This window comes from Papio anubis, chromosome 1, assembly GCF_008728515.1.
Source record: "Papio anubis isolate 15944 chromosome 1, Panubis1.0, whole genome shotgun sequence".
Classification (NCBI taxonomy): Eukaryota; Metazoa; Chordata; class Mammalia; order Primates; family Cercopithecidae; genus Papio; species Papio anubis.
Window position 1 is genome coordinate 121729112 of NC_044976.1, and position 25557 is coordinate 121754668.

The window sequence follows — 25557 nt, forward strand, 5'->3', positions numbered from 1 at the left end:
GAGCCAAGATCGCGCCACTGTACTCTATCTAGCCTGGGCAACAGAGGGAGACTCTGTCTCAAAAAATAAATAAATAAAATAAAGAAAGTGTTCTAAGATGTGAAGGAAACTTTAATAAAGGTGTGGGTGTGCACTCATGTGTACTGAAGTCTGTACCTGTGGCCCTACTTTGAGGTCATCGGATTGTACCCCCTTTCCCAAAGATGTATTGGTGAACTCCCTTTTCTGTTTCCTTGGGGGCACTAAGCCAACATGTCCTGCTCTGCCCCTGTTTCCACACCCTGTCACGTCACCACAGTTCTACTATGCCAGGAATGTTACTGGAGAGGAGTGGTTCCATGACTCAGAGGACACCCCAGGGATTGAGTGGGAGTGAGGGCGCCCCAGGGACTGAGTGGGAGTTGATGAAATTAAAAATAAAAATAGTGGTAGTTGGTGAAAATAAAAACTAAAAATATAAAAAATTAACTGGGTGTGGTGGTGTGTGCCTGTAGTCCCAGCTACTCGGGAGGCTGAGGCAGGAGAATCGCTTGAACCCGGAAGGTGGAGGTTGCAGTAACCGAGCGCCACTACACTCCAGCCTGGGCGACAGAGCCAGACTCTGTCTCAAAAAATAAATAAAATAAAATAAAATAAAATTCACAGATTAGCTCACAGGGAGAAGATTCCTCTGTTTGACTGCATTGGTCATTCTGGGATTTATTAGTCTGCTTCCAATTTTAAAATCAGAAACAGCTTTACATCAACACCAGCCGATTTCTGAAGTAACTCAGGAAATGGTAGCAACCCTATGCCTTTCCGGAAAATAAGGATAATTTATTCAACAAATATTTATTTATTGAATACCTATGAGCCAAATCCTGTGCTAGACAGTGTGCCCCTCACCAGTTCCTGTCCTGTTTAGTTGAGTGGAGGGTATAGGTATAGGCAATTATAAAATACTTCAACACTACAAAATTCCACTGCTGTGGAATTACAAACAAGATTTTGTCTACTTCCGGTGCCCAAAGGAAGACGAATACTCCAGCAGGTGGCAGCAGGGAAACAATTATTTTAGATCTTCGTAAGGGAGGAGTAGAAGGCTGCCGTAAATGCATGGGGATTTATCCTTTTTTTTTTTTTTTGAGGCGGAGTTTCGCACTTGTTGCCCAAACTGGAGTGCAATGGCGCCATCTCGGCTCACCGCAACGTCTGCCTCCCAGGTTCAAGCAATTCTCCTGCCTCAGCCTCTCGGGTAGCGAGTAGCTGGGATTACAGGCAAGCTCCACCACGCCTGGGTAATTTTGTATTTTTAGTAGAGACGGGGTTTCTCCATGTTGATCAGGCTGGTGTTGAACTCCCGACCTCAGGTGATCCGCCCGCTTCCGCCTCCCAAAGTGCTGGGATTACAGGTGTGAAGCCACTGCGCCCGGCCTTTTTTTTTTTTTTTTTTTTTTTGAGACTGAGTTTCGCTCTTCTTGCCCAGGCTTGAGTGCAATGGCGCGATCTCAGCTCGCTGCAACCTCGACCTTCTGGGTTCAAGCGATTCTCCTGCCTCAGCCTCCCGAGTAGCTGGGATTACAGGCGCCTGACACCACGCCCAGCTAATTTTTTGTATTTTTAGTAGGGACGGGATTTCACCATGTTGGCCAGGCTGGTCTCCTACTCCTGACCTCGTGATCCACCCGCCTCGGCCTCCCAAAGTGCTGGGATTACAGGCGTGAGCCACCGCGCCAGGCCACAAAACCTGTTTTAATGGAGTTCTTTCACGGGCTATGAATTTGAGAGGATCTATCTAACCGACCCTTACCCCGAATGTTTTCCCATTTCTCTTCATTTATTCATTCCACAGATAATTATGGAGCCCCTACTATGTACAAAGTCACGGGAGGAGCTGGAGATACAAGAGTGAAGCAAACACAGTCCTTGCTCCCCAGAAGTTTTACAGTCTGTTCAGAGAGACAGGTCTTCCCACCAGGGTTCATAACCTACGGGGTACTTTGTTAAAAACGAGCAGGGTTACTACGAAAACTACAATGGGAGAAATTTTTCTGTGTATCTCCATGCCCTTTGGAGCACAGATAATTGACAGTTGGAGGCTAAAGGGCTTGGATCCCAGGAAGGTTGTGATAAGTCCCTGATTGCCTCCCGTGCCCTTTTTTGACAGGTCTTCACTGATTCATGCATCAAATATTTGCGTAACTGTGCCTAGCTTTGTGCTTGAGGCAAACAAAACACACATCTATTTCGAATGCCATTCAGAGGAAGGTAAGACAGGCACGCACGTTTAACTAAATAGTAAACAGAGTAGTAAAACAGGAAAAGGACTAAGAAGAGTTCTTGGTGGCATTAAATGTTTTGTGATATTCGACACCTTAACGTCTCTGACTTGACACCAGTACACCCGCAGAGAGTTCTTTTCTGGGTTAGGAATTTCAGAGGACTTGGCTGACCGACTCTTGTCCCGAGTTCAGCTCACTCAACCCAGTCCTAGCAAAAAACTGCACCTAAGCGAATCTGCCGAGCCACCGTAGGAAAGGTCGGCCAAATCGCGCGCGCACATCTTCCACCCGTGGACTCGTCAGGGCGTGAGGACCTACCTCACGTGACCATTAGCAGCCTCCCGATTGGTTTTGCTCCTTTTCTCTCCCTAATCAGTGGGCTGATGCGCCGAGAAGGTCGGGCGCATGCGCAGTGCTCGGATTTTGCTTGGCTACCCGGAGTGAAGCGAACGGGTTGGGCGATAAACAGGCCGTGGCTAGGGAGGACGGAGAGGGGGCGTTCGCTTCTCTTGGACTTTTCATGCCTCGTTTTTTTTCCCAGATGTGGCTTGGTCTGGACGCAAGGTCCCAGCAGCCAGCTTAAGCTTACTCTTTTGTGAAAGGGGAAAGTATCCCCTGTGGAAAGCAGTTAAACTTGTGGAGGGAGTGCGAGACGTGAGTTCTCCCTTATGCCAGGCGAATGGTGTGGCCTTGAGCTGGTCCAGGAGCCGGCTCGACGTGTCTGAGGGAGGCCCCAGAGGGGGCGGGGAGGTGGCCCTGAGAACGCGGGTTCTGTAAAGAGACGTTGGGAAGATTCGATTCCGAGAAGAGGAAGAGCCGGATTGAAAGAGAGCCAGGCCTCTGAGTGGGAGGGGGCTGCTAAGATGGCGTCGGCCTCCTCCGGGCCGTCGTCTTCGGTCGGTTTTTCATCCTTTGATCCCGCGGTCCCTTCCTGTACCTCGTCCTCAGGTAAGCCGGGCAGGGCGTGGGTAGGGAGCTGGTGAGGAATATGGGATGGGAGGAAGAGCGAGACCTAAGAGGGTACCTGTAGCTGGGAATGTCCTAGGGGTTACCGGTAAGCGGGGGCGAACTGGGCTTTCAAATAGGAATTTCCGAGCGGGCAGGAGGAGTTTGAGGAAAAGATAAGTTTGATTAAGAAGTTGTCGAAAACGTTGGTTGTCTTTGAGGAGGAGAGATGGAGATTGAAGGTGGGGGTAGGTGGCCGGGCGCGGTGGCTCACGCCTGTAATCTCAGCACTTTGGGAGGCCGAGGCGGGTGGATCATTTGAGGTCAGAAGTTCGAGACGAGCCTGGCCAACGTAGTGAAACCTCGTCTCTACTAAAAATACAAAAATTAGCCGGGCAGTAGTGGTGTGCGCCTGTAATCCCAGCTACTCGAGAGGCTGAGGCTGGAGAATCCCTTGAGCCTGGGAGGCAGAGGTTGCGGTGAGCCGAGATTCGGCCACTGTTCTCCAGTCTGGGCGAGAGAGTGAGACCCAGTCTCATTAAAAAAAAAAAAAAAAAAAGGTGGGGATAGGAAACAAGAGAAACGGAAGGGAATAGAGAAACTTAAGAAAGTAAATAGAGGCCTAAGAAGTAGAGAGGAACTATTTAGTGTGAGAGGCAGGTAGAATCTTAAGTTGATTGTGGGCTAATTGGATGAAAATGTTGAAGAGAAGGCATGGGACTTAAAAGATGTTTAAGAGTTATTGGACGCTTTCGATTTCTGGAGAGGTAGGGAATGGTGAATTTTGTTGCGGTGGCTGGGAGTTGTTGAAGCCATCTTTTCCGTCAGATACTCCCCTAATGTGTCACCCTTTCTCACTTCGCACCCCCACCCTTAGGCGCGCACAGGCACACAGACACACATACACATTTTCTCAGACTAACTCCTTTGGTAATTCCCAACTCTAAACTGCCCAACTTTGGGAAGGAATGGAAATTTTGAAGAGAGCCTAAGGAATGTAGGAAATTAAGGTCAAAGACCTTAAAAACAGATGGGAAAGATGGAATGGAGTCTTGAATTGCAGTAGAGACTGCGAGAAGTGATGTTTTGGAAATTAGGCCTGAGAAGAAAGATGGGCGGGGGGTGACTGTTAAGTATTGTGGGGGAGTATTGCATAATAGAAAATGGACTGGAAGAATGCTTAGGCTGTATCAGGAGATTGGAATTTGGAGAATGGAGCCAGGTTAATGTAGAGAGCTCAATGTATTAATAGTTAGAAACGAATGAAGATTGAGGGAGGGCTGAGGAGGCCCACAAGAAAAGCAATAGATTGTGTGTAGGAGAGAAAGTGTGTGTATGTGTGTGGGGTGGGGGGCGGGAGGTGAGTCAGAAACTGAGCTCTTCCATCAGAAGTGTCTGATGTTTCACGGTAACTGCTGCTTTTATACTGTGAACAGACGCTGCCAGATGTTGGATGCTTTGCTTGAGATTTTGGTATTTCCTCAGGCCTGGTATTGCGTTTTTGCTATTTAGAATTTGCTGAATAGGATTCCTTCCACCTTTCACATTCCAGCTCAGATGCTGGAGTATCTAGTCACACATATCTTCTTTGTAAGCTGCAGTTTTATTTGCGTATCTCTATTTTTAGTTTGTTGAGAGGGGTTTTTTTAACCTTTCCTATAAAAGTATTAGGGAACCAGAACAACTCATGCTGCATTATAAGCATGAAATAGGATAAAGTAAAAGTGACAGGGTTTTTATTTTTAATAGAGTAGCTCCTTAATTTGAAACCTGTTCCCCCTCTAATCCCCAACCCAGAAAGAAGAAGGGTTATGTATGGTCCGTAAACAAACTTCTCAACTATTAAGTCAGGTGTTTGCTTTGTACTCTTTGATATTTTGTAGGTCTTTATGTTTTCTGTCAGATGCTCTCACTAACAGTTAATAATACAAATACAAATTGTATAAAATTTTTTTTTTTTTTTTGGAGACAGTATCGTTTTGTCACCCAGGCTGGAGTGCAGTTGGTGCCATCTTGGCTTACTGCAGCCTCTGCCTCCCAGGTTCAAATGAGTCTCCTGACTCAGCCTCCCAAGTAACTGGGAATACAGGCATGTGCCATCAAGCCTGGCTATTTTTTTTTTTTTTTTTTTTTTTGTATTTTTAGTAGAGATGGGGTTTCATCATGTCAGCCAGCCTGGTTTCAAACTCCTGACCTCACGTAATCCGCCCACTTCGGCCTCCCAAAATGCTGGGATTACAGGTGTATTGCAAGGTCAGGAGTTCAAGAGCAACTTGGCCAACATGGTGAAACCCCCATCTCTGCTAAAAATACAAAAAAATTAGCCAGGCATGTTGGCGCAGGCCTGTAATCCCAGCTACTTAGGAGGCTGAGTCAGGAGAATTGCTTGAACCCGGGAGGCAGAGGTTGCAGTGAGCTGAGATCACGCCACTGCACTCCAGCCTGGGCGACAGAGCAAGACTCTGTCTCAAAAAAAGAAAAAAAAAAAAAAAGGCAAAAAGTGGCTACATTTCACGCTGTTGATGGACTGTAGAAAGATTATAATGGTCTCCTTCAAATCCAAACATGGTAATTGCTCCAATAGCAAAAGTAGTTAAACATCTCTTAAAGCTTATGATTTGCTTTATCCTGTGTATTTCACTTGTCAGCAGTATAAAAGACTGGCTCTGGATTAATTGTGAAACTATCTAGACAGAGGTTTAATATTGATGGGGAACAAACTTTCTTAAATAACCTCTTCTTCCCAATTTAAATGACAGAAGATTTGGAGTGCCTAAAATTATGAGTGGTTTATCGAAAACTGTCAATCTGTCCTTGGCTATGACATTTTTGTTTTATATCCATTTTCAGCATTGTCAGAGAACATTGTCCTTTAGGATTTCAGAGTTTCACCAGAACTTAAGTGGAGTTCAGCTAAACAGCTAAGAACAATAAATGGTTTTAGGATGGTTGACACACACACTTCTTGAATTTCTACAGGGCTAGCCTTCTAGCCTTTAACAATTTAGGAAATCATAAACCATCATTTGTTCCTGCCAACTTTCTAATTTCTCTGGTACCATGCAGACAGAGAAACACTCTCTTCCAATCACAAATAAAATCTTTTTTCTTTTTTTTGAGGTGGACTCTTGCTCTTGTCACCCAGGCTAGAGTGCAGTGGGGTGATCTTGGCTCACTGCAACCTCAGCCTCCCGGCTTCAAGCAAGTCTCCTGCTCAGCCTCCCAAGTAACAGATTATAGGTACCGCCACCACATCGGCTAATTTTAGTAGAGACGGGGTTTCAGCATGTTGGCCAGGCTGGTGTCGAACTTCTAACCTCTGGTGATCCACCCGTCTCGGCCTCCCATAGTGCTGGGATTACAGACGTGAACCGCCATGCCTGGCCAGTAAAGTCTTTTTTTATTTTGAGAGAGAGTCTCCCTCTGTCGCCCAGGCTGGAGTGCAGTGGGGCAATCTTGGCTCACTGCAGCCTCTGCCTCCTGAGTTCAAGCGATTCTCCCGCCTCAGCTTCCCAAGTAACTGAGATTACAGGCACCCGCCATGACATCCGGCTAATTTTTGTATTCTAGTAGAGTTGGGGTTTCACCATGTTAATCAGGCTGGTCTCGAACTCCTGACCTCAGGTTATCCTCTCACCTTGGCCTTGCAAAGTGCTGGGGTACAGGCTTTAGCCGCCGCCCCCGGCCTTGCTTTTTGCCCTTTTTACCACTATGAGGAGAGTAAAGATTTTCTGTCTTGGAGGCTTGATTTGAAGTTAGTGGTTGGGTTAGAAGGGATAGGATACTAAGGTATACACTGCTCCTATGAAATAAAAGTTGTGGAGTGAAATCATGTGTGACTTCCTCAAGGAAGAGCACTTGAGGTTGGGTACGGTGGCTCACACCTATAATCCCAGCACTTTGGGAGGCCAAGGCGGGCGGGTCACCTGAGGTCAGGAGTTTGAGACTAGTCTGGCCAACATGGTGAAACCTCATCTCTGCTGAAAATACAAAAATTAGCTGGGTGTGGTGGCAGGTGCCTGTAATCCCAGCTACCCAGAAGGCTGAAGCAGGAGAATTGCTTGAACTCAGGAGGTGGAGGTTGCAGTGAGCCGAGATTGCGCTACTGTACTCCATCCTGGAGGCAGAGTGAGACTGTGTCTCAAAAAAAAAAAGAGAGAAAAAAGAAAAGCACTTGAAACCCTAGATAATCATGAGCTGTAGTTCCTTTTGCTTCAGACTAGAACATTTTTTAAATGGTCATCGCTCACCTATATGACTTTATGTGCATAAGTGACTTAGACATAACTTTACAGCTGCTTACCTGACTTTTTCTCCCCCTTAACTGCTCAGGGAAATACAGAGGATACAGGATTGGAGCATTTTTGCTTGAGACTTTTATAGTAGGGACAGCCTCATCAGCCCATGATTCTGATTGCTTTGTTCTTCCCAACAGAGCCCTACCTGTAACCTGCTATAATCTGTTAACTCCAGTAGTAGGGGTTCTTGTTGATCTTTTTTTTTTTTTGAGATGGAGTTTTGCTCTTGTTGCCTTGGTTGGAATGCAATGGCGCGATCTGGGCTTACTATAGCCTCCGCCTCCTGGGTTCAAGCGATTCTCCAGGCTCAGCCTCCCAAGTAGCTGGGATTATAGGCACCCACCACCATGCCTGGCTAATTTTCTTTTTGTATGGGGCTTTCACCATGTTGGCCAGGCTGGTCTGGAACTCCTGAGCTCAAGTGATCCACCCACTTCAGCCTCCCAAAGTGCTAGGATTACAGGCGTGAGCCACCATTCCCAGCCTGTTGATGTTTTTTTGATCTGTGTTCTTTTGTGTACAGTGTAAGCCATTTGTGGGCTGATTTCTTTCGCAATTCTTCCCCTTAGTGAAAAGTAAAGCAGTTTAGATCATGTTGAATGAGAAACTGAAATTTAGAAATGTAAACATAGGGCCGGGCGCGGTGGCTCAAGCCTGTAATCCCAGCACTTTGGGAGGCCGAGACGGGCGGATCACAAGGTCAGGAGATCGAGACCATCCTGGCTAACACGGCGAAACCCCGTCTCTACTAAAAACACAAAAAATTAGCCGGGCGAGGTGGCGGCGCCTGTGGTCCCAGCTACTCGGGAGGCTGAGGCAGGAGAATAGCGGGAACCCGGGAGGCGGAGCTTGCAGTGAGCTGAGATCTGGCCACTGCACTCCAGCCTGGGCGACAGAGCGAGACTCCGTCTCAAAAAAAAAAAAAAAGAAATGTAAACATAGGACACAATGTCAGAGTATCACCAGGTGCCATTTTGGTTGATATTTTATAAGTAGGGAGGTATTTTTCTGTTTACTCTTTATAGGGATTTTGACTCCCTCCACCCCTTTTTCCTTTTGTCACCTTGGTATATTCTGCCAGAAAACTGGTATCAGAATGTCATTGCTTCTGATTGATTTATTTCTGCCATGACTGCTGAAGCCCATTGTCAAGTATAATTAACTAGTCTAATAAGTATCCAGTTTCTGATATTAATTGATAATGTGTACTTACATGTTAGTGTTGAATATCAAAATTGTATGTTTTGCTTGTTAATGTCTCTGGGTTTTTTTAGGTTAATTTAAAACTCTTCTGATTAATACCTTTGCTCAAATATATGCTACCTAATAGCTATTAAATATTTTATTTGCCTGTTTTTCTTTGATAATAAAGTGGAAACTATAGCCTTTGAAGTGAACAACAGAGATAATACCAGGACAGCCAGCAAACTGGGGAGAGGGAAGGTGGTAATTTTATCCTTTAAATTGTTCTCTCCTAGAATTTTATTTATTTATTTATTTATTTATTTATTTATTTATTTATTTATTTTTTGAGACGGAGTCTTGCTCTGCCGCCCAGGCTGGAGTGCAATGGCCGGATCTCAGCTCACTGCAAGCTCCGCCTCCCGGGTTCACGCCATTCTCCTGCCTCAGCCTCCCAAGTAGCTGGGACTACAGGCACCTGCCACCACGCCCGGCTAGTTTTTTGTATTTTTTAGCAGAGACGGGGTTTCACCGTGTTAGCCAGGATGGTCTCGATCTCCTGACCTCGTGATCCACCCGTCTCGGCCTCCCAAAGTGCTGGGATTACAGGCTTGAGCCACCGCGCCCGGCCTTATTTATTTTTTTGAAACAGAGTCTTGCTGTGTCACCCAGGCTACAGACCAGCGTAGAGCAGTGGCGTGATCTTGGCTCACTGCAGCCCTCGCCTCCCAGGTTCAAGCGATTCTCCTGCCTCAGCCTCCTGGGTCACTGGGATCACAGGCGTATGCCACTACGCCCAGATAATTTTTGTATTTTTAGTAGAGAGGGTTTCCCCATGTTGGCCAGGCTGGCCTTGAACTCCTGGCCTCAAGCGATCCTCCTGCCTCGGCCTCCCAAAGTTCTGAGATTACAGACGTGAGCCACTGCCCAGCCTCTCTCCTAGAATTTTGGAGTATTCTTACTTGACATAAAGAAGGGAACAAGAGCCAGGCGTGGTGACTCATGCCTGTAATGCCAGCACTTTGGGAGGCCAAGACAGGTGGATCACCTGATATTAGGAGTTCCAGACCAGCTTGTCGCAACCCTGTCTCTACAAAAATTACAAAAATTAGTGGGGTGTGGTGGTGTGCTCGTGTAATCCCAGGTACTAGGGAGGCTGAGTCAAGAGAATCACTTGAACTCAGGAGGCGGAGGTTGCAGTGAGCTTAGATTGCACTACTGCACTCCAGCCAGGACAACAGAGCAAGACTCCGTCTCAGAAAAAAGAAAAGGGAACAAGAAAACCAAAGTTAATCAGTTTATTTTTCCCTATTCTTTTTGTTTGCTGGGTTTCCTTGATCAAGGACAAAAGTATACTTCAAGAATATACTCTTTCCTGATGGCCAGGTAGAGAGGGAATCTTTGTTTTTCTGAGCTCCAGACCCAGCCCAGAGAGACTGAATGAAACACCACCGATGGTGTTTCCTAGAGGAAACCCTAAGAAGCCCGTTTCCCCTATTGCACCTCACTTCTCTGCCCTTTCCCATCTAAATAGAGTGTTTAATTTTCACGTTTATCCTATTTTGTTCATATCTCTTATAAACTTCTATTCTGTTACTGTTTTCTATTTGAAGTGAACTTTTTTCCCTCAACTGCTCCATCTTGTTAAACTGTCTCCATTTTTCTTTATCTTCTTGTGAAATTTCAGTCTGTTTATTTGTAATGGTTGTATTCAGTATGTATTAATTTACAAATATCTAATTCCTGGAAAGTCTCTCTGTTGGAATCTGAGGAAGACATTGGCAAAAAGAGAGGAAGGTAGGTCTGTTGTAGGGAGTTCAGCATATTCTTATTATTTACCTTGTATACTTAATTGAGCAATATGGAAATAATCCAGAATAAGCTATCCGAAAAGATTAGAGATGTTGGTTGGGGGTGGGCAAAGGGGAGGTGAGCAAAGGAAGTTGGCGGGAGGGAATGGAAAGAGGGTTTTTTGTTCTTGTTTGTTTGTTTTTAGGATATTTAATTAGAGTATATTAACCCTTTTTTTTTTTTCGAGATGGAGTTTCGCTCTTTTGCCCAGGCTGGAGTGCAGAGGCGGGATCTCACCTCTCTGCAACCTCCACCTCCCGGGTTGAAGTGATTCACCAGCCTTAGCCTCCCAAGTAGTGGGACTACAAGTGCGTGCCACAACATCTGGCTAATTTTTGTATTTTTAGTAGAGACGGGGTTTCACCATGTTGGCCAGGCTGGTCTTGAACTCCTGACCTCAGGTGATCCGCCCACCTCAACCTCCCAAAGTGCTGGGATTATAGGTGTGAGCCACCATGCCAGCTATTTTTGTATTTTTAGTAGAGACGGGGTTTCACCATGTTAGCCAGGCTGGTCTCAAACTTCTGACCTCAGGCGACCCTCACTGCAACCTTTGCCTCCTGGGTTCAAGCGATTCGCCTGTCTCAGCCTCCCTAGTAGCTGGGATTACAGGTACGTGCCAACATGCGTAGCTAATTTTTGTATTTTTAGTAGACACGAGGTTTCACCATGTTGGCCAGGCTGGTCTTTAACTCCTGACCGCAAGTGATCTGCCCATCTTGGCCTCCCAAAGTACTGGGATTATAGGCGTGAGCCACCGTGCCTAGTCTGAAATATGTTCATTTTAACCCAGCAAAATTCATTGCTTTTTCAAGATCGATAGGACCAGATTTGGAAATAGAATTAGTAGGTGGCTATCTACTAAAAATTTCAGGTGCCTCTTGGCCATGGGTAGCTTATTCAGGAAACCCAAGTCTTTTAAGGAAGGACTTGGATTTTTTTCATAATTTCAAAGAACGTTTTTGTGCCAGGGGATACATATTTGAGGTCTGAGAACCATGAAACTTGTTTTGTAGGACTAGAAGCAAAAGTTGACTAGAGGGAAATGTAGAGTTATTTTAATTTAACCCCCTCATTTTCCAAATTGGGAAACTGAGGTAAAGATGTTGCATAAAGGCTATATGTTACTGATATATATATATATATATATTTTTTTTTTTTTTTTTGAGACGGAGTCTCGCTCTGTCACCCAGGCTGGAGTGCAGTGGCCGGATCTCAGCTCATTGCAAGCTCCGCCTCCCGGGTTCACGCCATTCTCCTGCCTCAGCCTCCCGAGTAGCTGGGACTACAGGCGCCTGCGACCTCGCCCGGCTAAGTTTTTGTATTTTTAGTAGAGACGAGGTTTCACTGTGTTAGCCAGGATGGTCTCGATCTCCTGACCTCGTGATCCGCCCGTCTCGGCCTCCCAAAGTGCTGGGATTACAGGCTTGAGCCACCGCGCCCGGCCATATATATTTTTTTTTGAGATGGAGTCTTGCTTTGTCCCTCGGGCTGGAGTGCAGTGGCATGATCTCAGCTCACTGCAACCTCCGTCTCCCGGGTTCAAGTGATTCTGCTGCCTCAGCCTCCCGAGTAGCTGGGATTACAGGCGCACACCACCACGCCTGGCTACTTTTTGTATTTTTAGTAGAGACAGGATTTCACCATGTTGGCCAGGCTGGTCTCGAACTCCTGACCTTGTAATCCACCTGCCTCAGCCTCCCAAAGTGCTGGGTTGATTACAGTCATGAGGCACTGTGCCCGGCCATGAAGATTAATCTTAATATGTTGCTCATTCTTTTTTTTTGAGACAGAGTTGCACTCTTGTTGCCCAATCTGGAGTGCAGTGGTGCGATCTTGGCTCACTGCATCCTCCTCCTCCTCCTGAGTTCAAGTGATTCTCCTGCCTCCCTAGTAGCTGGGATTATAGGCACGCGCCACCATGCCTGGCTAATTTTTGTATTTTTAATAGAGATGGGGTTTCTCCATGTTGGGTCAGGCTCTTCTTGAACTCCTGACTTAAGGTGATCCACCCGCTTCGGCCTCCCAAAGTGCTGGGATTACAGGTATGAGCCACTGTGCCTGACCGGCTCATTCTTTGATACACTGCTTTTAGTTGGCTATTAGCTGAGGTGACCCCAGGACTGATAGATCAAATTGCTTTCAAGCTTTTGTTTCTAGGCGCATCCTTGCACTTCTGACTCTTTCCTAGAGGAGGCTTAGGAAAAATTTACACCAGCTAAGAAACAGAATTTAGCTTTTCTCTGAGATGTGTCTTGGTTTTCTTCTTCTTCTTTTTTTTTTTTTTTTTTTTTTTGAGATGGGGTCTCACTGTGTCGCCTAGGCTGGAGTGCAGTGGTGCAGTCTTGGCTGACTGCAAGCTCCACCTCCTGCTTTCAAGAGATTCCCCTGCCTCAGCCTCCTGAGTATCTGGGATTACGGGCACATACCACTATGCCCGGCTAATTTTTGTATTTTTAGTAGAGACGGAGTTTCACCATGTTAGCCTGGATGGTCTCGATCTCCTGACCTCGTGATCCGCCCGCCTTGGCCTCCCAGAGTGCTGAGATTACAGGTGTGAGCCACCACGCCCGGCTGACTTGGTTTTAATTGGCTTGATCCAGTCATTATTGAGGATGTTGTGATGGTACACTTTTTTTTTTTAAACACACTTCCTTAGAGCTATGTGTTCAGCAGTACTTCTCAGGAGGCAGGTTGACATTTCGAGAGTATTTTCAATTGAAGAATAATTTGTGTCTCCCACCTGCAGGCGTATAGAGTGTCTTTCAGTATTGCAAGTTAACTAGGACCAGAGAGATTGCCTCAGATAGTCCAGCAAATGACTGGGTAGATTTTATTTTTGTTCTATTATGTTGTAAGGGGTTTTGCTTTCTTTTCCCCCAGGCCAACACAGAGTCTTGCTCTGTTGCCCAGGCTGGAGTGCAGTGGCATGATCCCATCTCACTGCAGCCTCTGCCTCCTGGGTTCAAGTAATTCTGCCTCAGCCTTTCTAGTAGCTGGGATTACAGGCACGCACCACCATGCCTGGCTAATTTTTTTTTTTTTTTTTTGAGATGGAGTTTTGCTCTTGTTGCCCAGGCTGGAGTGCAATGGCATGATCTCAGCTCACCGCAACCTCTGCCTTCCAGGTTCAAGTGATTCTCCTGCCTCAGCCTCCTGAATAGCTGGGATTACAGGTATGCGCCACCATGCCTGGCTAATTTTGTATTTTTGGTAGGGACGGGGTTTCTCCATGTTGGTCAGTCTGGTCTCAAACTCCTGACCTCAGGTGATCCGCCCACCTCAGCCTCCCAAAGTGCTGGGATTATAGGCGCGAACCACCATGCCCAGCCTGTATTTTTAGTAGAGACAAGGTTTCACCATGTTGGCCAGGCTGGTCTTGAACTCCTAACCTTGTGATCTACCTGCCTTAGCCTTCCAAAGTGCTGGAGTTACAGGCGTGAGCCACCGCAACTGGCCTGCATTTTTTTTTTCTTTCTTTTTTCTGAGATGGAGTCTTGCTCTGTTGCCCAGGCTGATTGATGTGCAGTGGCGCAATCTCAGCTCACTGCAATCTCTGCATCCTGAATTCAAGAGATTCTTGTGCCTCTGCCTCCCAAGTAGCTGGGATTATGGGCATCTGCCACCATGTCTGGCTAGTTTTTATATTTTTAGTAGAGATGGGGTTTTGCCATGTTAGCCAGGTTGGTCTTGAACTCCTGACCTCAGGTGATCTACCTGCTTCCGCCTCCCAAAGTGCTGGGATTACAGGTGTGAGCCACTGTGTCCGGTCCCTCCCCCGCTTTTTTTTTTTCTCGAGACTGGATCTCACTCTGTCACCCAGGGTGGTGTACAATGGCATGATGATAGCTCACTGTAGCCTCAAACTCCTAGCTCAAGTGATCCTCCCACCTCAGCCTACTCAGGATTACAGGCATGGGCCACCACACTGCTATTTTTTTTTTTTTCTTTAAGTGGAGATAGTCTCACCATATTGCCCAGTCTGATCTCAAACTCCTGGCCTAAAGCGATCCTCCTGCCTCAGCCTCCCAAAGTGCTGGAATTACAGGCATGAGTCACCCTGCTTGGTGTGGCTCTCCATCTTTATCAACCAAGAGTTCACTGAGAGTTAGCATTTTAATTCCAAAAAAGCTGCTTATCTCTTTGTGCTCTCTGTAGGAATTATTGACATACATATCTATTTTTTGAGATGGAGTCTTGCTCTGTTGCCCAGGCTGGAGTGTAGTGGCACGATCTGGGCTCACTACATACCTCCCGTCTCCTGGGTTCAAGTGATTTTCCTGCCTCAGCCTTCCAAATAGTCAGGATTACAGGCATGCGCCACCATGCCCGGCTAATTTTTTTGTAGTTTAGTAGAGATGGGTTTCGCCATGTTGACTAAGCTGGTTTCGAACTCCTGACCTCAGATGATCTATCCGCCTCCGCCTCCCAAAGTGCTGGGTTTACAGTCGTGAGCCACTGTGCCTGGCCTTATTGACATATTTATGTAGTAGTGTTGGTAGGTAATTAAATTGGACCTTAGGGATTGTTTCCCTATGACCTGTTTGGGCAACACTCCAGTTGTCTGAGGAATGCATATCCGGCTAGCCTCTAGCGTCCCCAAATTATATGTGTATTTCAAACATTAAAGTCAGTCACACACTGCTTGTTGGTTTCTCATCAGTAGATGATGTCATTGCATCTCTGACAGAAATGCTTCTGCTCTGAAAGTGCAGGGAGAGGCTGTGCTATTAAGGCCAACTCTGTTTGTTTCACACACTAGGGTGAGGGGAACTCATTTCAGAACTATTTGGCTGAGCACAGTGGTTTACATCTGTAGTCCCAGCACTTTGGGGGGCTGAGGCAGGCAGATTGCTTGAGCTCAGGAGTGTGAAACCAGCCTGGGTAACACAGTAAAACCCTGTCTCTACAAAAAATATAAAAATTAGCCGGGCATGGTGGTGTGTGCCTGTAGTCCCAGCTACTCTGGAGTCTGAGGGGAGAATCACTTGAACCTGAGAAGTTGAGGCTGCAGTAAGCTGTGTTCCTGCCACTGCCCTCAAGCTTGGGTGACAGAGTGAGACTTTGTCTCAAGACCAAAAAAACCCAAAAAAACTTAAAAAGATATTTTGTTGGCCGGGCCCAGTGTCTCACGCCTGTAATCCCAGCACTTTGGGAGGCCGAGGCGGGCACGTCGTGAGGTCAGGAGATCGAGACTATCCTGGCTAACACGGTGAAACCCCATCTCCGCCGGGTGTGGGTGGTGGCAGGCGCCTGTAGTCCCAGCTACTCCCAGCTACTCGGGAGGCCAAGGCGCGAGATTGGTGTGAACCTGGGAGGAGGAGCTTGTAGTGAGCCGAGATCGCCTCAGTGCACTACAGCCTGGGCGACAGAGCAAGACTCTGTCTCAATAAAGAAAAAAGAAAAAAAAGGCTGGGCGCGGTGTAATCCCAGCACTTTGGGAGGACGTGGCCGGCAGATCATGAGGTCGGGAGATCGAGACCATCCTGCTAGCATGGTGAAACCCCATCTCTACTAAAAATAAAAACATAAAAAAAAATTAGCCAGGCGTGGTGGCGGGCACCTGTAGTCTCAGCTACTTGGGAGGCTGAGGCGGGGGAATGGCGTGAACCTGGGAGGCGGAGGGTGAAGTGAGCCGAAATAACCCCACTGCACCCAAGCCGGGGCGAAAGAGGGAGCCCCTCTCCCAAAAAAAAAAAAAAAAAGAAAAAAAGAGATAACGTGAACAAAATATCTTTTTCTGCCCCCACACGTGGCTAAGTTTTTGTGTTTTTAGTAGAGACGGGGTTTCACCGTGTTAGCCAGGATGGTCTTGATCTCCTGACTTTGTAATCTGCCTGCCTCGGCCTCCCGAAGTGCTGGGATGACAGGCGTGAGCCACTGGGCCCAACTGACTTTGCCTTTTTTTTTTTTTTTTTTCTTTTGAGACAGAGTCTGGCTCTGTGGCCCAGGTTGGAGTGCAGTGGTGGATCTCAGCTCACTGCAAGCTCCGCCTCCTAGGTTCATGCCATTCTCCTGCCTTAACCTCCAGAGTAGCTGGGTCTATAGACGCCCACCACCATGCCCAGCTATTTTTTTGTTTTTAGTAGAGACGGGGTTTCACCATGTTAGCCAGGATAGTCTCGATCTCTTGACCTCGTGATCCACCCGCTTCAGCCTCCCAAAGTGCTGGGATTACAGGTGTGAGCCACCGTGCCCGGCCTGCCCTTTTTAAAAAAATAAAATTTGTATTTTTTTGTGGTAGTGCTCCTTGTGGAGCAGGGCTACCTTATAGGCAGTGTGTCCAGAGTAGCCTGGACATTGTATTTAGCAGAAATTGACTGGGTCGTTTTCACTTTGGCTTTTGACTTGACTGGTTCTGCTGTTCTGGAATTATTTTAGTAACATTAATGATTTCCTAGCTTATTTTCATAATTTAGAAGCTAGTTCTTTAATATTTTTGAAGTCTTGGCATCCAGGAGATATGCTGAAATTGGGAATCCCTGTTTTATAGGAGACTGTTGATTTTTGAGGGATATGGTTCCCTTTTTAAGAGAGAATCTCTTATATGTGCTGATACAGGTATGTTTCAGGTTATATAGGCATCTGAAAGTAATATGTAGTTGAGAAAGAGGGTATGAGAACATAAGACTTATTTTTAGCTTAGAATCGTCAGCAACATTTCTGGCATTTTCTTTTCATATTTTTTTTGTTCCTTATCTTTACAGTAGCATAACATGATTGTAATGAGCTTGAGTTAATGTGTGTGTTGGGAGTGTGGTGGTTTGTATGTGTGGGACTGTTGAGTAGTGGTTTACTGGGAAAAATGGGTTATTAAGCAAAGAAAATGATAGTAAAGCCATTCCTTTTCTTTAATTGTTAAATTATGTAATACACACATTAAAATATTTGTGTAGTTTATATAGGTAAGGAAAAATATAAATTTAAAGTTATAAAATAAGCCTATTTCCACTATCAGGAAATGGTCATCTTTTAACATGTTGGTATGTAATCTTGTGCACCTTTTCTATGTGTATAAATACATGTGAATTTGTAGATAAATGTTTTATAAAAACTTGTATTATGCTATATAATTTTTTTCCACTCAATATATTGACATCCATAAATATACGTAAAAATAATGGTTATATAGTGTTCCATTTTATGACGGCACCATGATGTATATTATGTTCCTTATTGTTCATTTAGATTCTTTGAAATAATGGGATCTGTGTAATTCTAGTTATATATACACTGCTCTAATCCTTGTATATCCTTGTAATGTATATCCTTGTATATACATCTTTGTTGGCTTCACTGATTACTTAGGATAACTTAGTACTTCTTGGTCAGATTGTCCATAATGATTTTTAAGGCTTTTTGCTTTGTTTTGTTTTTTTTTTTTTTGAGACAGAGTTTCGCTACGTCGCCCAGACTGGAGTACAGTGATCCCATCTCGGCTCACTGCAGTCTCTGCCACTCAGGATCAAACGATTCTTGTGCCTCAGCATCCCTGGTAGCTGGGATTGCAGGCGCTTGTCACCAGGCCCAGCTAATTTTTATATTTTTAGTAGAGATGGGGTTTTGCCACGTTGGTCAGGCTGGTCTTGAACTCCTGACCTCAAGTGATCCACCTGCCTCAGCCTCCCAAAATGCTGGGATTACAGGCGTGAGCCACCGCACTCTGCCGACTTTTTGCAAGTTAGTACCAAATTGCCCTCAAGGAGCGGAAGACCCTCAAACAAAATCTACCTTGTGACTCTCGCCCAGGCTGGAGCGGAATGGTGTGATCTCAGCTCACTGCAACCTCTGCCTCCTGGGCTCAAGCAATCATCCCACCTCAGCCTTCTGAGTAGCGCCACCACACCTGGCTAAATTTTTGTGTTTTTAGTGGAGACCAGTTTTTGCCATGTGGTCTCGAACTCCTGGCCTCAAGTGATCTGCCTGATTTAGCCTCCCAAAGTGCTGGGATTACAGACATGAACCACCATGCCCAGCCTGTGCACTCTTTTTCTTTTTCTTTTTTTTTTTTTTCCTGAGACGGAGTTTTTGCTCTTGTTGCCCAGGCTGGAGTGCAATGGCGCGATCTCGGCTCACTGTAACCTCTGCCTCCCAGGTTCAAGTTGATTCTCCTGCCTCAGCCTCCTGAGAAGCTGGGATTACAGGTGCTTGCCACCGTGCCCGGCTAATTTTTGTATTTTTAGTAGAGACGGGTTTTCACCATGTTGGCCAGGAGGCTGGTCTTGTGAACTCTTGACCTAAGGTGATCTCCTCACCTCCCAAAGTGCTGGGATTACAGGTGTGAGCCACTGTGCCTGGCATTCTTTTTTAAAAGGTAAGAGTCTGGCTGCAGAGGAACCTTATACCTGAAATGTTTTGCTGTCTGAATTCACTCCAGAGTGAAATGACTTGAAGTACAAGTTTTGTGACTACTAGAATTTTTGTGTCAGAGGCTTCTCCTTCTGCCATTTTTTGAACATTTTCCTAGAATTACAAAAAAATCATTCCACATTTCACAGTATGTTGCTAGGAATCTGACCAGGTCCAGTTCATAATTTTAAACTTTAGAGTTTTAAAAACATGTATGCTTATGCTGTAAGCAAATGGAACCCCAGGAGTAAGTGATAACTTTCTGTTTTTCCTCATTAGGTTTCAACTTTCTGTTCTGTGGGGTCAGCCATAAGAGAGGTAGATTTGATGTGTATCTGTGCTAAAGAAGCATGAGCTCCTTACAGTAACTAGCAGCCAACTCCTCTTCCCAATAACATTTGCAGACTTTTTGGAGTGGTAGTTCATGGCCTTCTAAGAAGGCTGTGGATGCCTTACAAGCATTATTTGACTCTAGCTCCCATATCTCACTGCCCTCTCCAAAAAAGATGTTATCCTAACCTGGAAGTATCTTTTCTCAGAATTTTTCAGTATATTATGAATCAGTGACTACCTTTTCTCTCCCTTGAAATTTTCCTGTAACTTCATGTTCATTTCCTTTTGTTTCGGTAAACCTGTCTCAACTCTTTTCCTTTTCTCTTTCTGTTGTACCTCTCATTTCCCCTGACCCTTCCTGTCCTGTAGATGGTATTTCATAATTCACAGTGATAATAATTGCTAGCATTTATAGACATTTATTGTAGATTAAGTAGAGCATTTATTATAGATTAAGCCTATATGTAACTTGTTTAATTCTCATAACAACCTTAGGAGGTACATGTTGTTTCTTCCACATTTTATAGATAAGGTAGCCAGTCTGCTCTAGAGAAATTTTAACCAACCTACCCAAGGTTACCTACTTAGTAAATGTTTTTTTTTTTTTTTTTTTGAGACAACGTTTTGCTCCATCACCCGGGCTAGAGTGCAGTGCTGTGATCTCAGCTTACTGCGACTTCCGCCTCCTGGGTTCAAGCAATTCTTGTGCCTTAGCTTCCAGAGTAGCTGTGACTACAGGTGAGTGCCACCACGCCCAGCTAAGTTTTGTATTTTTGGTTTTCCCTGGGATATAGCCATTTTGGCCAGGCTGTTCTTGATTTCAGAGGCCTGCATGTCACTCACCCACTAGTGCCTGCCAAAGTGCTCCCCTTACAGGCTTGAGCCATTGTGAACAGTCTGTGAATGTGAAATCTAACTATTCAAACTTAGCAAACCTAGGTGTTAAGATATCTTGTTGTTACTGTCTGAACCAAGAGTCCTTGGGTTGAAGGAGAGGGTAGTACAGAAGGGAACTTCTCCTTCTGACTTTAGCCTTCCTAAATCAACAAAATTCTGAGCTCCTTTGTATACAGTAGGTGGAATTATTGTTCATTCTTTCAGAAGCATTTTGATTTTATTAATGTATTAATTTATTTATGTATTTTGAGACAGGGTCTTGTTCTGTCACCCAAGATGGAGTGCAGTGGCACAATCATAGCTCACTGCAGCCTTGACCTCCCAGGCCCAGGCCATCTTCCCACCTCAACCTCGCAAATAGCTGGGGCTACAGATGTGTACCACCATGTCCAGCTAATTATCTTTTCTTTCTCTTTTTCTTCTTCTTTTTTTTTTTTTTGAGATGGAGTCTTGCCCAGGCTGGAGTGCAGTGTTATGATCTTAGCTCACTGCAACCTCCACCTCCTGGGTTCAAGCGATTCTCCTGCCCCAGACTTGCAAGTAGCTGGGATTACAGACACATGCCACCACGTCTGGCTAATTTTTGTATTTCTTTATAGAGATGAGGTTTCAGCATGTTGGCCAGGCTGTTCTTGAATTCTTTTTTTTTTTTTTTTTTGAGACAGAGTCTCGCTTAGTCGCCCAGGCTGGAGTGCAGTGGCGCGATCTTGGCTCACTGCAAGCTCCGCCTCCCGGGTTCACGCCATTCTCCTGCCTGAGCCTCCCGAGTAGCTGGGACTACAGGCGCCCGCCGCCTCGCCCAGCTAATTTTTTGCATTTTTAGTAGAGACGGGGTTTCACCGTGTTAGCCAGGATGGTCTCGATCTCCTGACCTTGTGATCCGCCCGCCTCGGCCTCCCAAAGTGCTGGGATTACAGGCGTGAGCCACCGCGCCCGGCCTGGTCTTGAATTCTTGGCCTCAGGTGATCCACTGCCCACTTTGGCCTCCCCAAGTGGTGGGATTACAGGTGTGAGCCACTGCGCCTGGCAGTGTTAAAATTGTTAATGTCTTGTTACAAAGACAAAAAGGTATTTTCTATGCTAGTGAGAACCTTAACATCTATAAAACTGTGAAACTGCACTTTCAAGTATCAGACTTGAAAGTTTCTGCTCCTCTAGAATACTGGCATTGCCTAATTCAGAACAAAGGTAATCTCACTGAAAGAAAGGTACTTTCATATTCTTTTTACAAATGATGTTGATGAGTGTTGCTAGAGGAACAGTGTTGTTAATTTCCTTGAGAGGACCTGAAGGAGGACAACTATACCCTTAATCCTATCAGTGAAAATGAAACATTTCCTTGTCTCAGGGAAAAGGAGGGGGTACCTTGAGGGAAGAATATATGTGTTCATGTTGTCCATTAGCAAATCTGAGATTTAGTTAGTTTGTTAGAGCATTCTAGTTCCATTGGTGCTTTATTGTTCCAGCTGCTTTCTAGGTGGCCAGGAAATTAAAAACCAAAGATGAGGCTGGGCTCAGTAGCTCACACCTGTAATCCCAGCACTTTGGGAGGTCAAGGTGGGTGGATCACAAGGTCAAGAGATCTAGATCATCCTGGCCAACATGGTGAAATCCCGTCTCGACTGAAAATACAAAAATTAGCTGGGCGTGGTGGTGCGCACCTGTAGTCCCAGCTACTTGTAAGGCTGAGGCAGGAGAATCGCTTGAACCTGGGAGGTGGAGGTCGCAGTGAGCCGAGATCGTGCTGCTGCACTCCAGCCTGGCACCAGAATGAGACTCTAACTCAAAAAAAAAAAAAAGCCAAAGATGATTCAGAAGAAAGTTTTGAATTAGGGATCATGAATGTGGGTTCTAGTTTTGGCTCTTATCACTGCCTATGCTTTGATTTTGAGCCCATTCCTTAACCTCTTCCTCTGTGTTCTTATAATAAAAGGGATTAGGCTAAAAGTTAGACTAACAATCTCTTTCTGAATGATTTTGTTCTAATATAAGTGGTTATTGACTTGTAATAAGTGGTTTTAGCTTGAAAATTGGAAAGTAGGCTAGGCACAATGGCTCACGCCTGCAATCCCAGCACTTTGGGAGGCTGAGGTGGGCAGATCACTTGAGGTCAGGAGTTCGAGACCAGGCTGGCCAACATGGCAAAACCCTGTCTCTACTAAAAATACAAAAATTAGCCGGGTGTGGTGGGGCACACCTGTAATCCCAGCTACTTGGGAGGCCAAGACAGGAGAATCACTTGAGCCCAGGAGGCAGAGGTTTCAGTGAGCTGAGATCACACCAGTGCACTCCAGCCTGGATGATAGAGCAAGACTCTCATCTCAAAAAAAAAAAAAAAAAAAAAAGAAGGGCTGAGTGCAGTGGCTCACGCCTGTAATCCCAGCACTTTGGGAGGCTGAGGTGGGCGGATCACTTGCATTCAGGAGTTCGAGACCAGCCTGACCGACATGGTGAAACGCCATCTCTACAAAAAATACCAAAAAAATTAGCCGGGCATTGTGGTACATGACTGTAATCCCAGCTACTCGGGAGGCTGAGGCAGGAGAATCTCTTGAATCTGGGAGGTGGAGGTTGTGGTGAGCCGAGATTGCACCATTGCACTCCAGTCTGGGTGACAAGAGCGAAACTCCATCTTAAAAAAAAAAAGAAACAAAATTGGAAAGTAGGCCTTGTGTCGTGGCTCATGCTTCTAATCCCAGTATTTTGGGAGGCCGAGGTGGGAGGATCGCTTGAGCCCAGGCATTCAAGACCAGCTTGGGCAACATAGCTGAACCCTGTCTTTTTTTTTTTTTTTTGAGACGGAGTCTTGCTCTGTCGCCCAGGCTGGAGTGCAGTGGCCGCATCTCAGCTCACTGCAAGCTCCACCTCCCAGGTTCACGCCATTCTCCTGCCTCAGCCTCCCGAGTAGCTGGGACTACAGGCACCCGCCACCTCGCCTGGCTAGTTTTTTTGTATTTTGTAGTAGAGACGGGGTTTCACTGTGTTAGCCAGGATGGTCTCGATCTCCTGACCTCACGATCTGCCCGTCTCGGCCTCCCAAAGTGCTGGGATTACAGGCTTGAGCCACCGTGCCCGGCCTGAACCCTGTCTTTACATATTCTTTCCTTTTTTTTTTTTTATTTTTCCCCGAGATGGGGTCTCCCTATGTTGCCCAGGCTGGTCTCAAAACCCTGGGCTCAATTAATCCGCCCATCTTGGCCTCCCAAAGTACTGGGATTATAGATGTGAGCCACTGTGCTCAATGCCTGTCTCTGTTTTTATTTATTTATTTTTTTTGAGACAGAATGTCACTCTGTTGCCCAGGCTGGAGTGCAGTCGCGCAATCTCTGCTCATTGCGATCTCCGCCTCCCAGGTTCAAGCGATTCTCCTGCCTCAGCGTCCTGAGTAACTAGAATTACAGGTGGGTGTCATCACGCCCGGCTACTTTTTTGTATTTTTAGTAGAGACGGGGTTTCACCTTGCTAGCTAGGATGATCTCGATCTCCTGACCCTGTGATCTGCCTGCCTTGGCCTTCCCAAATGCTGAGATTACAGGCATGAGCCACCATGCCTGGCTTGCCTGTCTCTATTTAAAAAAAGTCAGCTCTGGCTGGGCACAGTGGGTCAAGCCTGTAATCCCAGCACTTTGGGAGGCCGAGACGGGCGGATCACGAGGTCAGGAGATTGAGACCATCCTGGCTAACACGGTGAAACCCCGTCTCTACTAAAAAATACGAAAAACTAGCTGGGTGAGGTGGTGGGCGCCTGTAGTCCCAGCTACTCGGGAGGCTGAGGCAGGAGAATGGCGTGAACCCGGGAGGCGGAGCTTGCAGTGAGCTGAGATCCGGCCACTGCACTTTAGCCTGGGTGACAGAGCGAGACTCCGTCTCAAAAAAAAAAAAAAGTCAGCTCAGATTAAGAAGTTTGATTATCCAGACTTGTTTTATTTTCTTCTGTGGTATTTTTTTCCTTTACTTACATTATACAATCATCAGATGCACGTGAAGTAGAGAGAATAGTATAATGAGCTTCCATGTACTTATCACCTAGCTTTTTTTTTTTTTTTTTTAAAGACAGGGTTTTGCTCTTTCGCCCAGGAGTGTGATGGTGTGGTGTGATCTCGGCTTACTGCAGCCTCCGTTCCCTGGGTTCCAGCGATTCTCCTGCCTCAGCCTCCAAGTATTTGGGATTATAGGCGCCCGCCACCTTGCCCAGCCAATTTTTTTGTGTTTTTAGTAGAGATGGGGTTTCACCATGTTGGCGATTCTGGTCTTGAGCTCCTGACCTCAGGTGATCCACCTGCCTTGGCCTTCCAAAGTGCTGGGATTACAGACGTGGGCCAGTGTGCCTGGCCTATCACCTAACTTTGATAGCAGCATTTTGCCAATCTTCTTGCATCTATACTTCATTTTTCTACCTCTACCTTCCTGGAATATTTTAAAGCAAGCCCAGTCCTCATGGGATTTCTTTCCTAAATACTTCAGAACGTATTAATACACTTAAGGAATCTTTTAGAGGTGAGGATGGGAGAGTATAATATAACTACAATAGTAGTGTCACATCTATAAAATTAATATTTAATTTTTCTTCTCAAAACTCTTTTCTCAAAAATGTCTTTTTATGGTTTATTTTTTTCTAATCAGCACTCAAACAGGTTTCGCACATTATATTTGGTTATTTCTCTCTGAAATCCTTAATTAAAATAGTTTCCAAACCCTGTAGTATTTTTTGAGGGACAAATGAGATATATTTGTAAGTTTCCAAAGTGTTTATACAAACATAAGTTGTTCGGTCATAGGAGAGAAATAACGTTTCTAAAAATATATCAGCATTGCAGTTTAGTGTTAATAGTCAGCATTAAAGAGAAATGAGAGAATGTGGAGATGCCTGAGTGATGGAGAAAAAAGCAGGAATAATTTGGCATTGAACCGAGGCTGAGATATATTAAAATTGAGCCAGTGTGGAGAAGCTGGCCTAGGACCTTCTCTGTAGCATTTGTAGCCAAGCTATCAGCATTTATAGCCAAGCTATCACCTATATACCCACTCTTGGATAATAGGTTCTCCTCTCTTATCGTACATTCCACACTTCCAAGTGTGGACTGATGATAATAAAGACATTCAAATAATGCCCTTTGAGAGTTTTGCCTTAGATGGGGGGCTGCAGGTGTCAAGATTCTCAGATAAAATATTTTCTTCTAGGGAAGAATAAACTTATAATGCTGTCTCCCTACCCAAAATGATAATGATATATATAAATCATGGGTATGGATTCCAAAATGATAATGTATACCTACAGTATTTTTCACAAGGACACTAGAAAACATTTTCTGTTGAACAGTATTCTGGTTTTATCCATAGGGATGAATCTCATTCTCTTTAAAAATTGTCTGGCTAACAGCCAGGTGCAGTGGTGCAGGCTGATAGTCCCAGCAACTCAGGAGGCTGAGGTGGGAGGATCA

General features: G+C 45.5%; 1 protein-coding gene across 15 annotated transcripts in view; it reads left to right on the forward strand.

Moving 5' to 3' along the window:
* Positions 1-2259: 2259 nt before the first annotated feature.
* PIP5K1A (phosphatidylinositol-4-phosphate 5-kinase type 1 alpha) overlaps positions 2260-25557 on the forward strand; it is a 52017-nt gene continuing 28719 nt past the window's right edge. For 5 of the 15 annotated variants that reach the window (XM_031669825.1, XM_031651046.1, XM_031651202.1 and 2 more), the window contains exons 1-2: positions 2260-3209; positions 19166-19204. In XM_031669825.1, the coding sequence (XP_031525685.1) occupies positions 3125-3209; positions 19166-19204 (124 nt within the window). In that variant the 5' untranslated portion in view covers positions 2260-3124. Of the gene's footprint in view, positions 3210-19165; positions 19205-19919; positions 19958-25557 lie in introns of those variants that run through there. The other 10 variants (XM_031650508.1, XM_031650206.1, XM_031650660.1 and 7 more) reach the window with 6 other exon arrangements.